This window comes from Triplophysa rosa, linkage group LG14 (assembly GCF_024868665.1).
Source record: "Triplophysa rosa linkage group LG14, Trosa_1v2, whole genome shotgun sequence".
NCBI lineage: Eukaryota > Metazoa > Chordata > Actinopteri > Cypriniformes > Nemacheilidae > Triplophysa > Triplophysa rosa.
Genome location: NC_079903.1, coordinates 13,082,309 through 13,104,475, shown reverse-complemented (window position 1 = coordinate 13,104,475; position 22,167 = coordinate 13,082,309). Strand labels below are relative to the sequence as shown.

The window sequence follows — 22,167 nt, the reverse complement described above, 5'->3', positions numbered from 1 at the left end:
GGGATGGGTGTGGTGGGCTCAAGATTATTCATATTTTAAAATGAGATAAAATGAGCATTGAAATACATAAAAAATATTTATTATTATAATGAATAAACGTTTTGCCAGTTAACGTCAAGCTCCAAAATATTTTACTAAGTAGAAGTTTTGAGTTTTTGTGAGTGAAAGGGGGGCTTTCAAAAAGGTTGATAACCCCTGGTTTTAAAGCAGGGTTTCTGCAGGTTTCACAAAATCAAATTTAAGACTTTTTAAGACCTTTTTCAGACCCTTATGAATGAAATTTAAGACCTGTATCACAACATAAAAACCGCACACCCAACATTCCCAGATAAATTTCTCGTGATGACAGTGGAACTTGCTGTATTAATACAACTGAATGCCCAATAAAGCCGTTGTTGTTTATATTCATTTATATATTTAATGTTTCTGTTGTCAGACATAAAATAATATATATTTAAAAAAAAAATCAAAACAAATGCTTATGTTCATATGTCTAGTCCAGGGGTTGGCAACCTTTGCAACCAAAAGAGCCATTTTGGGCCTTCACCCACCAACTCAAAATTTGTCTGGAGCCGCAAAATATATGTAACCTTTAAAGCGGCCCTAACACGCGCGGTTTCTGCCAATCTCATATTAATCTTGAGTACCTATAGAGTAGTATCGCATACGTCGTATCTTCGAAGAGTATTTAGTTTGATCACATTTATAAAAGATAGATACAGCTGTACGATTTTTCCGAAAGCATAAGGCGCGTGCGGGGGGGAGGGGTAGGCTGTACTATACCACGTGTGCACCCATTGCCAACAAAACACAGACATCAGTTTCACTCACCGCATGCGGTTCATGTCCGGCATCTTTTAGCGCTGCGACAGCTCCATATATTAATTTCAAACGATCTCCAAATCCAGCGTTATATCCACCATTTATATAGCATTCATCACCCAAATGCAGTGAACAAACAAACACCTGAACTTCGCGAACGTAGTGCTCTCTCTCTCTCTCTCTCTCTCTCTCTCTCTCTCTCTCTCCTGCACACAAGTGAAAGTGACGTCTGCGCATGCTCCTTCTCCTGCTCTCCTTGCTGCCGCGTGGGCGTGCCGCGTGCTTTTCCGGGAGAATTGTCCAATAAGAACAATTGTTACAAAACAGTTTTAAATGTTCGAAAAAAACTTTCCGAAACCTGTACGATCGCGGGGGGAGTGTATCGAGCACAGAAATACTACATAATACGCCCAACTCGTTTTTTGACAAGTTGACCATGTTAAGCATGAGAAGACAGCACATTTAACATTGTAAAGAAGTCAGAATGCATGACACACCGTTGCAGCACCCCTTTAAATTACTGTAACACAGGTTATGCATGTAAGGTAGTAGTTACCCAGTTGGACCACTAGGTGGCAATATAGTACTTAGATGATAAGCAATTTATACTTTTTTGTCCCTGGCAAAAAGTGGGAGTGTTGTAATAGGAGAGTAGCGTCGCGATGTTGCACGCGCAACTTTAGTAGACTTCAGGTTTTTTCTGTGTTGTTTTGTTTTGGCGATGAAACCGCATACAGACATCATGCATAAACATTATGAGAAGCGCGCTAGCCAGACAGGATTTAAACTATGCCGGCTATAGACCTAAAAGTTTGGTTTAAAGACGAAAAACGTACCAAGCAGAATGTTTTCTCACCATTCCACTTCTAACACACGCATACAGTGCTCGGCACTGTCTCACATCTGTCAAAGCAGAAATAAAGCCGCTGCTCTCTGTATGTTTTTTCTGACATCTCCGGTCGCGCTCATACAGTATGTACATTGCATGGACTTATTTCGAATATTCAAATGAAATGCTTTTTCAGATATTTCTTGGAAGAAATCAGGACAGTAGTGGTCAAAAGTGGACAAAACAGACGGATTACAGCAGCAGGTGTAAACGGGTATGTGTCTCATTCGTCCACTTGTGATCCATCGACCAAAACGCATCTTATTACCAGGAATAAACAGGGCCTTATAAAGACTGCAGAGAGCCACATCAGGGTGGCAGAAGCGCCACATGCGGCTCGAGAGCCACGGGTTGCCGACCCCTGGTCTAGTCAGTAACAATGACATGTGCTTGTAAATGATGTTTTGAACTCACTCACAAGCAAGTTGCGTTTTGGTCACGAATGTGCTGCTTCTGCCGCTCACTGAACAGAGAAGACGCCGAGAGAGACATTTTTCCACTCACTGAAAATTAAGGTTTATCCAAAAAGACGCAATTCGCTTTTCTGATAAAAAAACTCTGTAAACTCAGCACCACTACACGCCTTTGTGTGTATGCGTGCACGCGACGTGGTGTGGTCTGTGACAGATGCATCTGCACCGCGAGTCTCGTCTGACCGTGCGCGCATTTTCCAAAATGGACCAGGCATCGTAAGAAAGCCAATGAACGGGAAACACACGCCCCTTCGCGATCATGTTCAGGGCAAGGTAGAAGCCTACGATCACGCTCTAATGAAGGGAAATGACAAAACAGGGAGTGACAAATTGCCCGTATTGTAATCCGTCAAAATGACTGACAGTCTTCAGATTTTTCTGTCCCTGGTAAAAAAAATCTGTCAATGACGAAGAATTTTTGGTTAACGCGACCTCTGCATTAGAGGTAGCGTTACATGGCCGTAGCAAAAATTAAGACCAGTTTAAAATTATTTAAGACATAGAACACAATACTTATAAGAATTTAAGACTTTTTAAGGATTAAAATTTTGATTTTGGAATTTAAGACTTTATAAGACCCCGCGGAAACCCTGTAAAGGCAGCACATGTACATTTTTTGAGAAAAATAATTCATATATATGTTTTGTTTTTTAGTTGTTGCCCTTAAGTCGGACATAAGTGACTTACCAATAGTTTTGTCTTTGTTAATTTTCCAAGACAGAGGACCCTCGTGGACCATTTTCCGTTTAGTGAGATCCAAGTTCTGAAAGTGACAAGTACTAATTCATTTCATGGGCCATAAACTCAAGCAACATAAAATATGCAATGTCCTGTTGTTATCACGAGGTAAAGACTCAGCCCGCCATTATGCTGCAGATAAAAGGAACTTCACACAAAAATTTGATTGGCTGACACACAAAACATCAAGTATCGTGTGATAATACAGCTAGACAGCCAAGAAGTTGGATTAGGACTAACCTTGAACTCTGAGATCATGGGGTTCTCACTCTGTTTCAGCGAGGAGAGGTCCAGTCGTCGCTGGTAGTCTTCCAGTCTCTGTCAGACATATAAAAAAGACATTTATGCAGCAGAATCTATTAACATTCAACTCCTCCTCAACCTCTTGGCATCATCTAATGATACTTTGTGAGAAGTCGGAGAGAAAACTTTTTAAGTGATTTTTTTCGATGTTGTAATACTTTCTTCTGCAGAGGCAATAGGTAAACCACCGACAGGACAGGAAACATTTCTCAGTTTTAAACAACACAATGTGAAATTTTCAATGCGAGTCATTTTTCTAGTTCGGTTTGGTGGGCCATAAATAAAACACTTCACCTTTTAGCTTCATAGGCAATAAAGTTGGTGGGAAGGATTGAATTTCTTCAGCTGGCCTCGCTGTCTGTTCCTTTAAACATTTAATAATTTTCCCATAAACCATCTCCAGAGGTTTACAGAAGGTTGGATCATCTCTATTACCACACCAACAGCAGTTTGTGAAATCCGGGGTGATGTAAGACCTCTCTGCGGCTTTTCAACCAACCGACAGGTACTGACAATCATTAAATTGCGGTTTCCCAGTGCAACCTTCCTTAAAGCTGACCCGAGGCTATGAAGTCTGTCTACCTCGGCATGTCTGCTAAACAGCGAGAGAGTGGCAACTCAATGTTGAACTCGCTTACCTGTTTGTTCTCAGACTCCTTCACGGACTGGTTGACGTGGTTGAGAATCTTTCGACAGCACTCGGCCGCTCGTCTCACTTTGTCTTTCTCCTCCTCCTCATCTGTTCGAATGGACGCATATCAATGAAAGGCCAGAACGTACATGTGCGTTTAAATCTGCTCTTTTAGAACGTCCTGGCCAGCCAAATGCCCTCAATTTCCTGTCTGAATCCGCAGCTTGCCATCGAGACTACTGCCAAGCTCGGATGAATATGAGAGAAATCACTCCTTCTTAATCGGTAGTTATACATTACATTTATAGCCTTGCTCTGACAATGCCAATAGAGGCACCGTTTAACAGATCTGCCAAATAATGCGAGAAAGGCCGTGAAAGTGTGCACTACCCCCTTTATAACATTTCTGAATAATAATTGGGATTTAAGAGCCGTCACAGCTCTAATTTACTAATGGTTGGTGTCCGGCCAGCAACGTCTCTTGGAAAAGCCGACACAGACACGTTCGTTTGTGCCAGCAGGACAGCACAAATCCAGAACGTTTTGATATTAAAGCTACCAAAATGCACCATGGTACTCTGTGATCTTATACAGGCTCTCAAGCTTATACACTCAGGAGTGGAAAACGGTTTACATTACATTTGCTAATATTACATTGCACAAAAGACAATATTAATGTTGGTAACCAAACAAAATTGGTTACACAATACCTGTGTACTTGGCAATGTTGTCCATCAGTAAAGGGTACTTTGTGAACCTCTGCATCTCTGCAGGGATGATGTCCTTCAGCTGGAGTCTTCGGCACAGTCGATTACTTTCAGCCTCCTGCAGATGGTGCGGAAAAGGCCAAACATGAATTTCAGCAGAACAATACGTGCAAATCCACAAGAAAATCCCCTCTAATCTGTAGCACATTTCCCTTTCAGCGAAAACCTCCAACACAACACTTCAACCTGGATTGGGTCCTTCCCTCTAGTAGGGAATAAACGAAATGCAAACTTGACTCATGAATGATGTTGTGTCATAAAAAACGTGTAAATATACTGTTCCCACAGTGACCAACATCTTGCACTTAGAATATAACAACCTTCATCATGCCGCTTTTGCTCCAAGATACAAACCCCACAAGTATACAGTCTAACAGCCCATTTTACATATTTATTGCACCTTTATGTTGTAGTGCTTACACGACTCTTTTCTCACCGGACAGATTAGCGTGCTTGTTTTCAATGAACAGGGCATATTTACTGTTGAGAGGTTGTTAAATCTTGCACCTTGCACTCCATTTTCTCTACACCTCCTTCCACAGTGCGATAAAAAAACAACACGCTCCCTCAAGACCCAAAACAATTAGGTCTTGCTTGGGTTAATAAACTCTTCGCTTCAAGATAACCAAATCCTTCTGTGTATCCTACAAATATAATCACACCTCTTCTCTCTACTGGTTTCTCTCGGTTTCTGGGCTGCTAGGCAATCCAGACATGATTAAAAATTCTGATATTATTTTACTAAGATTAAGTATATTTACTGCTTTAATAGCAAACCAACAAAGAAAACATGCTGTAATAAACATTTTGTTGTAAATGAGTAGGACAGCCAAGTCACAGGCACATTTGACATATTAAATATTTTAATCCAATAAAAATGAAATGCACTAGATTTCATTTTACATTTGTTAAATGTCGGGGGGTTGATTTATAAAAAATGCACCAAAAAAATCCTTTCCCCGGGTACCGAGAATGCATTAAAAGATCAACTTCGAAAGCTGTAAAAATGTGCAAATTAAAAACAGTAATTTTCGCCTCTCTAGCGCCATCTGTGTTTGAAACATGAAATTGCAGGTTACTTTATGTACTCTACAAGAGTACAAGCCAAATCAAATTGACATTTCTCGTGGAATCAGACCAGACAGCTCAACGTATAAATCAATATTTTAGGCTTCCTGAAGTGAAACATGGAAAGGTAAGGAGACAGTTATAACACCGTTTTTAATGTACCTGCGCAATAACTGATTTTTGTTTTAAGTTCGAATTTGCTAGTTTTTGTTACCGCGATGCTAAAGTATGCTTCAGACACACAGTCTCTATCAGGGAAACTCAACCCACCTGCATGAAGGTGGTGAAACGCTGGTCCTTCTTCTGTCGGGATTTGATGAGCTCCAGGGCGAAAGGCTGGTTACTGCAAAAAGTGCACACCGCATGCTTGATCATCTCTTCCTCTCCACCACTAAACTACAAAAACAAGGCAGGGGGATCAGGACCACACAGCAAGACGAGAGGCAGAATTAAAGTACGTCCATGGGTGGGTGGGACTGTTACTCTACAGAAGAGAACCATCACATGTCCTACAATATAGATCTTACCATGGCCCAGTTCTACTTTCAGATGGATTTTGGTATGTGTGGTGCTGAGGATTTTTAATGTTGTACATGATGGTAATGATGTGTGACCGTACATTCTTTTTTTTTTAGAGTTAAGGGGCGTTCACATTATAACGATAACTGTAACTATAACTATGGACAATAACAATAACTTTGTTTATTTTAAGCTTGCATGCTGCAGTCGTCTTTTCTCCAAAATACGACCGCAAAGGCTGGATGCGCTCTCTGAAGGTGCACTCATGTCCGGGATGGAAAGCATATATTTTGCCAGATTACCCAGACTTATAAGCGTTAATATCAGTATATAATATCCCGCCGTAAACGCACCGCTTTTAATTCAGACATTAAACCTGCATCACGATCATCAATAGCCAAACATTAGAGATAATACTTAAACAGTCAAAAACTGTTTAACTCAAAAAAATCACTCTGAACGTGATCCCAACGATATCGTTCTCTGTATCTTTATCATTATAGTTGTGATGTGAACCCCGCTATTCTTCTAAATCAGGGGTCTTCAACGTTTTTCGGGGCAAGGACCCCTTAGATGAGAGATGCATGGAGCAGGGACCCCCTAAATGTGTAAACGGAGCTAATTAAATAGAAACAACCCTATTGTCACAGCAATATTATGTTAAAACATTACATTAGAACTATTATGTTATTGTTGCACATAGGCTAAATACTTTTCTGTGTATTATTTTTGTTTTTAATATAGATTGCTTGATTATTTAAGGGATTTGCAGCATCAAACATTTTCATTTTACTGTGAGATGGACAATTAAACATTTATTTGAACCTTAGTTTTTATTAAGGCTTCAGTGAGATGACTGACCCATGTTTATGGCACAAAGACTATTCTAGTGGAGGTAGGGGTTGTCTCTGGATGCGAAAGAAATTAGTGCAGAGTTTATGCATTCTGTTGTAAAATCAGGCCGTTTTATTAAGTGTCATTCTTTTTTTTCTTCCGCTTCTCTGTGTGTTGCAGAACACACCGGCCGCTATTTTATAATTCTGAGCTACGTTGTCTTTCTCATGGATCAGCATTGTCGCGGCTGTCACACGAAAATCAACATGAGTTATTTTCGGGGCAACTTGTTTGACGTGCACCATCAGTACTACACCGTGTGCGTTTCGATTTTAAACACGTACGATAGTTCTGTCAGAGTTTACAATGCAGAAGCGGTGTGGTGTCATTTAGCTTTAACAAATTTGAACAGAAGTTCAGAAACATATGAGAAAGCACTTTATTTGCACGCAATTTTTATCGGAAGGGAAACAGAGAATGCACTGATTCTAACCCTACTGGTTTTTATGATGCAGATGTAACGTTTCTTCCATTGCTTGCTTCAGCTGCCCGAATGGATGTTTTTTTCTGCACGCACGCAGGTTAAAATTGCAATGTGCGGGAGATTCAATGAGTCCTCGCAGCTTAAAGAGAACATTGGTTGTAATATTTCTGTGCTTTACATTTTTAACAAAATGTTGCAGTAATTAGCGGACCGCCTGCAGTTCCACCGCGGACCCCCGGTTGAAGACCCCTGTCCTAAATGAAGAACGATTTCTTTATTTACTTTATTTTTTATAGTTATAGTTACAATGTGAACAGCCCTTTAGGCGTTTGATACACTGTTGACTTTTAAACAAAAGAAGTTAGTTCATTTTTGACCTAAACTACTGTCAAAAATGTATTCTTTCTGAAATCAATTTCTCAAAAACAATTTTGTAACGACAGCCAATTAAGCTACTGTCAGATCATGATCTTAAAATAAATTACATTTCTGATTTTTATCAAACAAATATAGCACCTTAAGGTGATTGGCTGGGAGATTTATATTAAAAAACAGCTTTGCCATGAAGTTACAAGACTTATTTTATCATATTGTATTAAACAGCTGGGAAAAAAATCTCTGTAAATGATCGGTCCACTATATAGTACAGTAATATTAAAAACTTTATATTCATCGTTCTTGGTGTAAACTGGCCTTAATACCTTTTAAAAAATACATACCAAATAAATAAATAGGAAATAGTACTTAAAGAGAAATTTTATTTTAAATTTTAAGCTTTTATATTCTACCTTTTAAAAGTTATTTTTATGTATTTGATTTAAAACCATACTAAGCGACAAAGATTTCTCTCAATAAAATCACCCACCACGAATTCATCACTTCACAAATACAAACATGTATTCTTACCCAAGACAGTAACTCATCTCCTATGTGGTCAATAACCGATGACTCATACTTCTTGCGTATTGCAGTCATGTGATCCGCTATCCTCACTGAAATCAAAGAGAGCACAGGTGAGAATTAAACTTTTTAATTGTCTAAATATCATCAGCTCAGCATGATGCGTGACGTACTGTGCAATTGGATGATGTCCTCCAGGTTGGTGAATATGTTTTTAATGTCAGCAGGGGGCAGTATGTTGTCCCGGTTGAGTTTTTGGTAGAACACGCGATCCAGGACCTTCAGCATGCGCACGTGTGCTCGTTCTGTGTAGAACAGCTCTACAAAGATCAGTGAGAATGAGGGTTAATACAGTAACACCAAAACATCCGCATAGAGTCTGATCTCATCTCAACAAAACGATTCTGAGTTTGGTCTCAACAGCACTTTGTCTGTTCAATCTAAACATCTCAAGTGCATATGTGATATATGGAAGTGAAAGGAGAACGAAGTCGAACCATTTATGACTTCTTGTCGTTTGATCTCGTGGGGTGTCAGGCCTGCTAGAACATCACGCCCCACCAGCTGCTGCCAGTTTGGAGGATCTACATCAGAGTAAACGTCACTCCCCTGATCATCTTCACTCTGCAGCTCCTCAAACCTGTGTGTGAAAGAGAGAGAGATGCTCTACAAACCTTTTCATGACCCTTGATATGTATCTGTCTAAATGTGATCGTTGGTCTGGAGCTGTAGGTGTTCTATGTACTGCACTATGAAGGGCAAATTCAAAAACGTTAAGGCACAACAAACAAGATTTCTTTAGTGAATTAGTGCATGGGGTGCAGACATGTGTAGATGGGAGGGACAACAACAGTGATTGACAGCAGCCAGTGACCAGTACCTTCTAATCAGTTTGGGTGTGCCCACATCAAGGAGTCTGAAAAACAGTACACACTTGCTCACTTCACTGACACAAAGGGCACACTTAGGTTAGTAGCTAAATCAAAGCAGATGCAGGTGAGGTTGCAGAGCTCAGCGTGAGTTAGCATCCAACACAAAGACACACAAAGAACTGAAGGCATTAATGCTGCACCTGTCTCCCTCTCTGTCCTCATCCAGGGGGTCCACGCTATATGGGATGTAGTCACAGGGTGGGTAGATGCTGTCCAGCACATCTCCAGCCTGCAGGCCGTCACTTAGCCGTGGAACCACAGCAGAAGGGCTCATACCTAAAGACAAAGAAGATACAATTTACTTTGATAACATCACACCTAGGGCTGTCACGATTATAAAATTTGACTGAAAATTAATTGCCTAATAAATCATTGCAATTATGACGATAAATTGTCTGTTTTTGAGATTTGACATTTAATTCTCATACATTTTTTCTTGGAAATACATCGGAAAAAATTGGGTCATATATTTAAGGTTTAGGCTTTTACCTGTCAATAATACAACCGCCAAATACTTGTAAATTAAGTAAATTGATCAGGAGTGAATTGAAGCCACCATTAAAATGCTATCAGTCATAGAAATGCTTCTAGTCTGTTTTTTTCTCACTTGCAAGACTACAAGAAAAGTTTACTTCTATGTTAATAAGATTTTCGTAGACTGGTTTTCACACTGAAATAATATTAAACTGTACTGCAGGTTATTTTTATGGTATATGCTTAAGTTTTTTTAAAGTGATTGTGTTGTGGTCGTACATTTTACAAGTATTACCATGCTTTAGTTACAATATATACACTAAAATATGCAATATGAAGATGCACTACAGCTCCCCCTAGTGTTTTCTATAGAGATGTGCAATAATTGCGATGATCTGAAACCATCGCGATGAGGTCAAACAATCGCGATGAGACGATTATTTAATAATCATGACAGCCCTAATCACACCTACTAACCATCTGATGCATAGCGCATAAAAATAGCAAGCTCTTCCCAAAACCGCAAGGTGTAATCTGATTGGCTGGCTTTACGGAATCGCTGGGAATAAAGCCACACAGTTGTTTTAGAAACATGAAAAAATATATAGTATACTACAGAATTTCCTATAGTAAACTGTAGTAAAATACCTAGATACAAAAAAGCAAAAACAACTGTATAGACGGTTTCGTCGGACGCACACGCCCCTGGCCCGAAGTTAACCTTCGGTCTGTGTTTGGTTATACTAGAACAATGTATTTTATATTTCATTTATATGAACATTTTATTGTATATTAATTGTATTACATTACATTAAAACTACTGAACAGTTTTTGATTCTTTGCGGAGGTCTACCGGAAGCTAAGTTTGGGCCAAATTATGTTTATGTTGTTGCTGCTGACACAGTCTATAATAAAAAATTTACTGCAGTTTTTAAATTTACTCTAGTTAATACTACAGAATACTATAGTATACAACAATTTACTACAGTTTACTATAGTAAATACCAGTGGTTCCCAAAGTGGGTGCCACCGAATCTCAGCTTTTTTTCCAGTAACAATTAAAAATGATCTTTTACATCATATATTTTCAAATATATCAAAACATCAACATATGAGCATGTCCACACGAAACTGAAAATACGCGAAAAAACATATACATATGAAAGTTTAAAAAATTTTTTTTACCGCCACTTGGACTGTTCCCAGGAGAGAATCGCTCCGCTCAGCTCCGCCCATTGTACTGATGCGCGCTCATGTGGGACACGCGCCCCAGCTATCTCAGGTTGGTTTCACGATTGCTTATGGCAAGCCGATGGTGTCACAATTACGCCATAGATTGAACGCTTTTATATCCGAACACCATTTGCGCCGCAAAATACGGCGTCGCGATTCCAAACGCCGTAAAAAACGCGCGAAAAGTCGTCCATAACGCCGTATTTAACGGCGTTCTAAGTCGCTGTCTTGCCATATGACGGCTGTTTTGGTTGCACAGAGCGCAATTTACAATTGTATTTACGACGTTTTGTGTGTTGTATAATGAGTCCCTCCCGCTGATTTCCGCAGCCAGTAAAATTGAACTGTTCTCACCCAATCACTGATGAACTGAGCCAGACCAGAACAATTTACCACTGATCATTTTACAGGATTTTATTATGTGCACAGTGTTACCTTTGCTAACATTAAACAAATCATTGCTTGCTTTCCGAAGAAGCGACTTCTTCTCTTTGGAAATGTAAAGTTACACAATGTGGTCAGCAATTGTATAAAGGCCAACAAATCCCATTGTAATGTATCCTGCTTATTACATATAGCGCGTATTGCCTACGTGAAAAGCAAAAAAGCAATCGGTTGAAATATTGTATTAGCTAATTTCCAACACCAGAAATCATTCCTGGTATAAGCAAGGTCAGCCAGAGTAAAAAGTAAACTGCACTCCCTTTAAGCAGAGGCTGAGAACTGTGAATGGTAGTCTGCTGGTTAGCGTGATTGACTCGCAATCGCTGACAGCATATCAAAGGCCGGTTCGAGGCCCGCTCGAACTACCAGCCATTTTTTACATTGTTGGTCTTGTTCTGTTTTTCTGTATCGCTGGGTAGTTTTTAGATTTATTTTTCAGTAATTAATGCGTGGTCAGTATGAAAAGAAAGTCTGGAATGAGAGATCTTTTTATAAACCGTATCTGCACTTGATTTTTGCTGCTGAACTCACACATCAGTGGACTTTCGTGCTATAAACAGGATGAACGAACAGTAATAGATTTTACATTTACTTATTTAGCAGACACTTTTATCCAAAGAGACTTACAGGGGCCTTTTAGTCTATGCATGTCTTTTATCAGTAGCCTATGTGATTTTAGTTTCCATATTACAAAAATTGATTGACTATAAGGAGACGCTTATAGTATGTTGCAATGATTGTAATGTAACAAGCATGAACTTATTAAACGTTAAATACGGCGTTATGGACGACTTTTCGCACGTTTTTTACGGCGTTTGGAATCGCGACGCCGTATTTTGCGGCGCAAATACGGTTTAAAACGCCGTCAAAATGGCGTTCGGACATAAACACGTTTAATCTATGGCGTAATTGTAACACCATCGGCTTGCCATAATTGCTCCCCCTGCCCCCGCTGGACTGCATTCATATAATTATTTGTGGGTCCGAACCGCGGGTCGTTTGCGTCATCAAGCCTGCAGCTGTTTACCCGGTCGCTTGTAACGACGACGCAGGAGAAGGCGGCAGAATGCCTCACATTGCTCGCTTCACTCTTATACGTTTTGTTATTGAACTGTTAGTTTTGTTTCCAAAGCTTCAGTACATAACGGCCCTTTCGTCTATGAATGTACTGCAAATGCTCTTAAGATCGCTGAAGATGCACAGAAATGAGACATACAGCTCTCTGCTTGGAGCGCGTCAGTCACGCTCGTCAGAAAAGTGAGTGAAACACACACACAAACACACATTTTTACCAAATAATACGTTATTAATAGCGGTTCACTTCCGCGCTTTGGTACGATTGCGTTCATATCAGCAGCGAAGCGTACTGGAATTCACATGAACCGCACTCAGACCTCCCTTTTTAAGCGGACTAGGGTACAGTTCACAGGTGCACGCCCGGGTTCAGAAGACAGTTCACATCACCCAAACGAACCGAACTCTGACGTTAATCAAACCCGGGTGCGCACCAAGAGTGCTAATGTGAAACCGCCAGACTGTGCCGTCAGTGTGCCATTTCCGTTTACAACTTGTATGAGCTAGCGTTCTCATCCCTGGCGTACGTGAAAAACAAAAAAGGCAGCACCTGTCAGTGGAGCACGATCCACAATCTACCCCCGTATCAAGAGACTGTGCTCCCAAAAGCAGGCACATGTATCCCATTAAAATACCCATAACACAGTTCCATCATGCACAGGTATTTTAGTTTCCATTTTAGGTCGTAAGGTCAAGTTTGAACAAAGCAAATAAGAACCTAAAGAAAAATGTAATGCGAGTTGTTTATTATTATTTAAAGAATTAAGTATCAATCTTTATTCTAATGTGTTTTGTTCCAACGATTCCCACATACAGCAAATGGTTCATATCAGTCAATAAGATTTGTTTACATGTGTCATCGAGTTGTAAATGACAGATGGTTCATTTAAATGATTTGTTTCACCTCATATAATGTCCGTTGTAATGCATTTGTAATAAATTCATGCAGCTGTTGATACTTCAAAGTATCAACTACAAGCTGATACTACAAAGGGATGCCTTGCATTCAAAAAGTTTGGGAACAACTGGTAAATACTACAGTATACAACAATTTACTAGAGTTTACTATAGTAAATACTGTAGTATACTTTAGTTTTTTATGTGGGCAATTGTATTTACACACTTTAACTGCAGCAAGTTAACAAGTTGCCAATGGGCAGAACTGTATATTTGTTTTCCGAGACATATTTAAAATAATAGCAGTTTTTACTTTTAAACATTATAATAGACAGAGTCTATATACACTTTTGTATTTTTGAGTGTCTCCGGTACAACTATTTTCACCATAATTTAAAAAATGAATGCCTAATGTCTACTATTGTGGTACCATGTGCTTAGAAATACCAGCTTCTAGACACCAGGTAAAAAACTGATGTGTCACTTCTCATGCAACACAACTACTATAAAAGCAGGAAAGGTGAATAGAAACCCTTATTTCCCCTGCTTGTAAAACCCAGAGGCTTGTGTAAGTTATCATAGCTTCAGATTGCAGGACCATAAAATGGAGTGAAACACTGAAAGGACAATGATCATTTGGGTCACTGGAGATCCAGAACTCACTAAACTCCGTCTCCCTTCCAGAGGGGTCTGACGGTGAGCTGTAAGGGCTGCTGAAGGGTGGAGAGGTGATGATTCCCGGGCTCTGTAGGAGATCTGAGCCCTCACTGGACTGACTGCCCCGCAGACGTCCACCCTCTATTGGCTCTGACCCGCCCATCGCTGGTTGAGACATCTGTTTTTGAGGCCTTTGCTTGAAGCTTTCTCCTGCCTTCCCACCTGCTCAAACGCACACAAACACCAAAGAAGATCCAGCATCAAATACGACTCTTTCACCACCCAGAGGACGGTGAAAACCAGGGCAAGTCTTCTACATTTGGAAACAGCCTGGAAATGAAAGCCAACTATAAAATATTCATTTAAAGACAGCGTGTACACATACACACAGTGGTGTTGAACCATGTTGTGCCATAAGCGATGCGTTTTTAAGATGTCAAGTTAAAAACTGTTCCATTTTGAAAAATGCGTCTTAAGCTCCTGCGCTGTCCTGCGAATTAAAAGGGTTGTCTAACTTGTACTGGGGTATTTTCTAATGCATGTGAGCAAATCAAATCAATTCTGGCAATAGAAGTTTAACCAGGTTGCCGAACTATACTCAAACACCCCAAAGTGAGCAAATAAGAAACTGAATCCTAAAACCATCAATAATAAATATGATACAGCTGAGTTCAGAAAGTTGAGTTAAAGATGAAAAGTAAGGCAAATAAGTTAAAGGGGTCATATGACACGGCTAAAACGAATATTATGGTTTGTTTTAGATGTAATGCAATGTGTATACACGATTTAAGGTTCAAAAACGCTGTATTTTCCACATACCGTGCTTGTTTGTATCTCCTCTTTGAAATGTGCAGATTTTTATCAAAGCTCATCGCTCTGAAAAGCAAAGTGTGCTATGATTGGCCAGTTAACCAGTGCGTAGTGATTGGTCAAATAATGCAAGCTTGTGATGAAAATGTAACGCCTATTACCATATTTGGAACATCAGGTTCCAAAGCAATTGTACTGACAGTACTTAGTTGCGTATACATTTGGGCGGTCTTAGTCAAATCATACCACGATCTGAAGTAGATTTGTGGGGGTGTGGTTACACGAGGCGTTTCAGGCAGGTCTGGGTGAGCATTCGCTTTTAAATAGAATGCATCTTTTGTTCAAACACTTTCATTTTTGCAATTTTACGTGTCTAATACATGCATGGGCAACTTATACACACCAAAGACAGAAAAACACGTGTTCGCGCCATATGACCCCTTTAAATAAATGTTTTCTAACCGAAAGCTGATGCTCTTGCTTACCTGCAATTGATTCGATGCGAACAGGCCACCGTGGGGGCACCCGAATGGGGAAGCGAGGTTTTTTGAGTTTCTCCTCTCCTTCCTTCTCCGTTTTGCTTTTCTGTCCGGGCAGGAAAAACAACAGTCCTCAGGATAACATCTCGGTCATGGAAATGCTTAACGTCTCCGTTTCAAAACCTAGTGAGCAGTCTGAATAGGGAAACTTTCAAGACATCATACCTATGATCTCGAGAAGGCTTTTCCCAAACACAAGAATTTTAATTGATAATTGTTTGTATTGCATACGAGCTCTCTCATACTGTAAATAGAATGTATGCTATTGAGTCATGCTTATTTTTATAACGTTTCTTTAGTTGTCCGTTATTGCGTATTCTTTAATATTTTATTGTCAATTGCCATTCTACCTTGAATTTCATTGAACCAAAGTACATAATGACAATAAAGATCATCAATCTTGGATCCAAGATTTTGGCCATATTTGTAAACAGTTCAAATATCGTTCATCAAATATGAAATCCCAGAATGCATTGCAACAAGACAGCAGAAACAGCATGTGAAATACTGATTATATAACTGTTCATAACAGTTCTATAGGTTATAAAGAAAGAAGGTTATAAAAAGAGTTATAAATATGAAAGGGCGGGCAATATTACAAGCATTTACCCTCAGCTTGGAAGGAAGAAAATGAATTCGGGGTCGCTTCGATTCAAGGATTCGATGCTCTTTGACTCGGAGTCCCAGATGCTTCATGTACGTGTATATAACATACTGCATTGTTGTGCTGAAAAAAAACACCACCACATCAAGGTTTAGATTTCCTCTTCATGGTTAATCTAGAAATGAATGATACTAACTGGCTGCACTGAGCGTCTAACTTAGATTCTAGTCTCTGAGGGTTGTGTTGTGCCTGTGCTGCTGGCTCCATGTGGCCGACTCCGTCTGTTAACATAATTCAGATCTTATCGTGTCGTCTTCTGCCATATGTCACTAAATATCTATCCACCCCATATGTCCTGTACATTCATAAATCATACAGGCTTGTGGTGTTGCCATATGGCGTTTGCCTACATTATAGTAAATGAGGACCCAGAGTGCATGAAGATTAGAAAATCTCATTAAGTCGCTCTGTTCTCCAGCATTTCGCATTTGTGTCAAGTGTCGACGCAGTGGCCCCTCGGGCTGACAATATACAAACAAATCTGACGAAACGTCTTTATGTGCGATCTAATAACCTGCTTCCCTATTGTCTTTTTTGTCTATGGCTACAGATGAGTCTTGCCAGAAGAAAAACATCAAAGTTTTCTCACCATTTCTCCTCTTCTGTGGGCTGTGAAGTCACCCTGAAAGACAGAGACACGTGTTAAAAGGAAGGCAGGAAGTGAGAACACAATCTTAGCTCGAAATCATTTCATTTCATTTTAAATCCTTTTGACTATAATATTTGTCTATGCATTATATAAAAGAAAATGCTCTTTCAATGTAAAGTAGAGGAAACACCCGGGACGTTATTTATATCTGTCCCACAGAGACAAGGACAGATCACAAACTAGTCACACTAATGACACGCTCTTAATTTAATGGCCAAATAAAAAGCGCATTAAAATCGTCACAATTTTCACACATTGCTTGAATTTAAAAGCACAAAACATACTGAGAATACTAAATGTATCTCGTGGCCCAAATGCTGAGAGATGAACCGAGAGCGACACTCACAGGACATCATCGATCTTTGAGAGGATGTTCTCGGCACACGCTCTCTCTCTCTCCACAAGCAGATGTTCAGAGTCCAGCCGAGCGAGCTCCACCTCAGCCAGAGTCAAGCCCATATTGCGTTTCTGCCTAAAACAATACATGGAACTTTGTCATGAATGGGTTCAGATCTGAATGAGAACATGGTTTCACTTTGACAGAGAACATCACTGCTAATGCATTCCTTACCTGAAGTCCTCCAGGTGTCTCTGGACGTCTGGAAGAAGAGTTTCCTGCATTGTCTGTATATACTGTCTATGCAATTCTTCAGGAATCAGCTCCAGTCTTCTCCTCTCTGACAACAGATGGAAATCTTTTCAATTTTAATCTCAGATATTATACGCATGTTAACTAAGATATTTGTTCATGGCTGGTCTACACAATATGGACAAAACCAGACACAAATAATATCATAGATTATAAATGGGAACATAAAATGGACTACAGCTTTTCACTACGTTATCATGTCAAATATAATCCACAATAATGATACTATTGCAATTCAAAGTTCATTGAATTAAATCAATACAATGCTAGCAGTCACATAGAAATTGGTTTCCTTTTGTGCCAATGAACCAGGAGGCAGAGAGAAAATGTGTAACCATTGTGGCTCTTTAGGGTGCAAAACAACCCCCTTCTATGTTGGAGTGTCAACCAGATATTGTCGCTAAATCATTTATGACATTAAATGTGTAGTATCAACACAATCAATAATCCCGGCTATTAATATCCTGGTTATTGACAATACCGGTATTTCATAACATGGACTTCTATTGTTTTTCTATAGAAAACAAATTGTAATAGACTGTCTACATTATAGAATAATATTAATTTGTCTAACTAGCTGCGGAAAATACAGCCGCAGAAAAAATGAAGAGACCATTTCAAAATCAGTTTTTCTGAATTTAAAACTTACTATTTATAGGAGGTAAAGGTAAAATGATCATTTTTGTTGCATTCTATGAACTACTAACAATAATTCTATCAAATTTCAAATAAAAATTATGTTTTTATTTGCAGAAAATGAAAACTGGAGTAACAGGTCATAGTAACAGAAAAGATGCACTGTATTTTTTCAGACCTCAAATATAGCAAAGAAAACACTTTTAAAGAATACAACAGTAATATTTTGTACATGTATTTAGGAAAAGTTCTTTTTTTAATGCAATTTTTATCACAGTTGTCATGCGTCTTGTCATGCTGTCAGTCTTTCACATTGCTGTCACTCCTGAGGTTTGATATTGTCGAATGGCCACATTACACCTAAAAATGCTGATAAAATGAAAATTTGGAATGGTCTCTTCATTTTTCTGCGGCTTTATGTATACACAGTTTTGTACTGTATACAAACACTTAAGCCAAATACACACTGGAACACACACGTTTATCATCAAAATACAACTTGTATGAACCAAAAAAGCCCTCAGTTGGGTCCGTGAAGTGAACACACCACACTCAACATGCTGCGATTTCCCATGATGTCAACATGACACACGGGCCAAGTGACCGAGTCCTTCAAAAGCTAATTACATGCACACTCAATGTGAATGTTAAAATGGATTTGTGCTTTCTGAATAATTACAGGTTTCCCTCCAGGAGCCGAGAAATGATTATGCGTTTGAGTTAAAACAAACACAATAACATATCGGTTAGAACAACACTTGGCACGGTGAGAACAAGTTTTGTACCTCCATTAAAATACTTCTGAACGCTTACCGAGTTCGTAGGAGATGGATTCAGGCACAGCAACCTTCAAATGCTGTTGAACAAAAACAATAGCTTAAATTAAACAGGGTTCAACAATGATACGGTTTATTTTGTTTGCCTGCAAAACAACTACAACCTCAGTCAAGGTAACAAAACTGCAAAGCTTTGGAGAACAACTGTTCCAGTTAAACTACTCGTCCATCTAGTAGCAAAAGAACAGAGTTTGCTGCAGGGTAGACTCGTGCAAACTCACAAACAAATGCACATTGAGAAGAAGAATATGTGATGACCGTGGGGTAAAAGGTTGTCTGAGAGCATGTTAGCTTCCTGACCCTGAGGCTTCTGGGAAAGGAGCAACCTTCAAACACAGCTCTCAGGACAAAAGACACGGTTGATCAGGGCGGATCCGGGATTTTGCCCCAACTTGCCCACAGACTGAATGACACTACCCAAAGCAGACACTGACGGGATTTAACAAGATTGCATGAGGTGTAAAAACAGACTCCACTTACTGCCCCCCGGTCTATGAAGAACCCTAAGAAGTCAGTGAAGATCCGACGTGCTTCTTTGGAGTTGGTGTGCTTGTAGAGATCGGCATACAGGTAGCAGAGCTGTGGGCATAAGCGAGAGTCAAAAATTTGTTTGATTTGATGTTTCATCGCTCTTGACCAAAGTAAGCTGAAACTCACCAGAGGTGCAGGGTCAAACTGTGAGATCACATGATGCAAGAACACCGCGAGATGAGCAGGACGAGTCTTGAGCAGCTCGATGTCCTGGAAGCAGCTACACTGGCCGTTCACCTGGCACAACACATCAGGTTATAAATCTTGACGAACAAAAACTAGATTCTCACACCGAGTGATTGAAAAAACTCAACTCAAGTACCTGTTCCTGCTCAGTGTCAAAGTCTTCATCTTCAAGAACGATGATCTCCGAAGTCTGCCGGGAGGGTGGGCTCCTAACGGATGTCTGGAGGCGAGAATCCTGCAGCAGGGAGCAGAGAGCATCAGCGTTCTCCTGGAGAACTGAGATCAGGCGATAAGGTCCGTCAAGCAAAATGAATGTGATTCTCACCAGGTCACATCTGTCGTCGACATCCGGGGACGGGCAGGAGTTGAGGCTGTCTCTGGGGGTGCTTTTTGGACTGGAGCAGTTGGAATCTCTTTGGCTCACCGGAGAGGCCGGGTAGAACCGCCGTTGGACCTGCACATCACAAACCATAAACACAAATAATGACACCGCAGGGAAGGAAAGAACAAGAGCCATTAAAGCTCTGGCCTACTTCACACGAGAGAGGCAATTCATCGCCGAGTGGCTTTGGCTGTACTCACTACGAGTGTCACTGTTTAACTGAGATCAATGGAGATGTGTCGACACTTACAGGTGCCACTGAACTTCCACTACAGAAACTTACAGGGCTGAGGTCTCCTTTATCCTCGTCCGTCCAGCATCCGTCTTCAGTGTTCCTGAGATACAGACCCTCCTAGAGAGCAGGTTTACAGTCAATCTGACAGTCTACTTACAATTAGCTTTTATAGGTAAAATGTTCAAACATGAAGGGTGACCAAGGAAGAAATGTTTAATTCACTATCTTCAAATAATGCGACGTCAACAGCTATATCTCAAGATTTCACAATCTATTGAAGAAACACATATTGGTCAAATACTACTCGTGCCCATGTTATGCCTTAAATGTGAAGTCAATGGAACTGGTGAGAAATCTCTTACATGTGTAGCTCTGTTGAGCGGATGTGGAATGTGCATCTTAGCTTCTTGGACGTCCCATAGCGGTTTGGATGTTTTGTTGTGTTCATCCTTCAGTCCCTACGGGCAAAACGGAAACATTTTTACAATCTCTAAAATGAATCCTTTATAAGTAAATCCTCGTGAGTAAACGTGCAACATATGTGCTACATTATTTATTCTTTTGTATTGTATTTATCTCTTTGTTTATTCTACTCAAAATGAATAAAAATGAGCAACAAAACAGCCATACAACATCTCTGAAAAATCTAAAAGTTCTCCAGGAGAACCAGAATGACGGATCTTTGTTTACTAAACATAGGGAGGCGGTACAACTGCGGTCTGACCATACGTGGTGGGCGGAGCCACGGGCTGCCTGTTCACTTATCAGCTAAACTACAGTTGTAAATAATTCACAACAGGAAAGGCCTCATTCTTATCAACTTGAGTCATACTTGCGACAATACATCTCAACTCAACAAACTCAACACTTTAGTGACAAAGGCACGTCGACAAATCAGACGTTACGTGCGGGTTAACCTCAAACCAAAGAGAGAACAGTGTTAAGTTCTCACTTTAAAACAAACCCTGGAGGTTTAGATTCTGACCTGCATGTCCTGTTGCTCCCTGGACACAATCCTCTTGTTGTCCAATCTTTGGTTGTGTGGAACGCTGCTCTCTTCCTATGAATACACAAGAAGGGTTGGTTTGAGAACGGGGGAGGAGCGAATAATAAATATTGTATCTGGAAATTTAATTGGAAGAGAGTTATGAGGAAGTAAAATTACAACTCATACTGTATACAAACAGCAAATGAAACTATTTTGAGAGATGAACAAAATTAATATTGTTTGCTGTTGAGATGCTTACCCAGTGTCAACCTACTGACAAAAATGTTTATGGATGATTTTGTCAATGATAATAAAATGAAAATAATTGTTACGGCAATAACTAAACAGTTTACATTAAAACAGACTGTTGACAAAGTGTAGATGAATTAAAAAGCAGGATCCCATCATAGTATGCTGTATATATGAAGATTGAAATTGGACATTTTTGGCCAAAAGACAAAACTGTGTAAAAATGACCCTTCTGCTTACCCATGATACCAGAGAGGAGGTGCGTTCGGTTGCGCTGTACGAGTCAGGGGTCGTAACAAAAGTCTCCTCACGGCATAGGTCTAGCTCAGGGAGGGGGACCTGGGGCAACCCGGGGGGTCGACCTAATACTGTCAGGGCCACATAAGAGCCGGCTGCAATACACAAATAAGTCTGGGTCATTGAGGATAATATAAGGTGCTTGTTTCCAACTAAACAAAGAGTTTGTACTTACATTTGATTAACTTCACCACTTCAACGTGGTTTGAATGCGTCACCAATGTCCCGTTCACCTAAAGCAGAAGAGAAAAACAATAAACGCGTTATTGAAAATCAAATGTATGTGCATTGTCACTGAACTACACCATAGCTTATTAATACAAAAATATTAAAGTATGAAAGAAAATAATATACATTTATGCATAATAAATATGAGG

At 39.9% G+C, this 22,167-nt stretch overlaps 1 protein-coding gene across 5 annotated transcripts in view; it reads right to left on the bottom strand.

Annotated features, from left to right (window-relative positions):
* The window catches only part of arhgef12a (Rho guanine nucleotide exchange factor (GEF) 12a), a 61,481-nt gene that overhangs the window by 5,118 nt on the left and 34,196 nt on the right, over positions 1-22,167 (bottom strand). For 4 of the 5 annotated variants that reach the window (XM_057350783.1, XM_057350781.1, XM_057350786.1 and 1 more), the window contains 26 exons: positions 21,966-22,023; positions 21,734-21,885; positions 21,242-21,316; positions 20,619-20,714; positions 20,305-20,373; positions 19,965-20,093; positions 19,776-19,874; positions 19,580-19,690; positions 19,403-19,501; positions 18,900-18,942; positions 17,373-17,478; positions 17,148-17,273; positions 16,742-16,774; positions 16,098-16,215; positions 15,435-15,534; positions 14,146-14,361; positions 9,501-9,636; positions 9,309-9,344; positions 8,926-9,068; positions 8,602-8,748; positions 8,435-8,520; positions 5,962-6,087; positions 4,567-4,681; positions 3,864-3,964; positions 3,163-3,240; positions 2,872-2,947 (listed from right to left, as the gene is read on the bottom strand). In XM_057350783.1, the coding sequence (XP_057206766.1) occupies positions 2,872-2,947; positions 3,163-3,240; positions 3,864-3,964; positions 4,567-4,681; positions 5,962-6,087; positions 8,435-8,520; positions 8,602-8,748; positions 8,926-9,068; positions 9,309-9,344; positions 9,501-9,636; positions 14,146-14,361; positions 15,435-15,534; positions 16,098-16,215; positions 16,742-16,774; positions 17,148-17,273; positions 17,373-17,478; positions 18,900-18,942; positions 19,403-19,501; positions 19,580-19,690; positions 19,776-19,874; positions 19,965-20,093; positions 20,305-20,373; positions 20,619-20,714; positions 21,242-21,316; positions 21,734-21,885; positions 21,966-22,023 (2,674 nt within the window). The remainder of the gene's footprint in view (positions 1-2,871; positions 2,948-3,162; positions 3,241-3,863; positions 3,965-4,566; positions 4,682-5,961; positions 6,088-8,434; positions 8,521-8,601; positions 8,749-8,925; positions 9,069-9,308; positions 9,345-9,500; positions 9,637-14,145; positions 14,362-15,434; positions 15,535-16,097; positions 16,216-16,741; positions 16,775-17,147; positions 17,274-17,372; positions 17,479-18,899; positions 18,943-19,402; positions 19,502-19,579; positions 19,691-19,775; positions 19,875-19,964; positions 20,094-20,304; positions 20,374-20,618; positions 20,715-21,241; positions 21,317-21,733; positions 21,886-21,965; positions 22,024-22,167) is intronic. The other variant, XM_057350784.1, reaches the window with a different exon arrangement.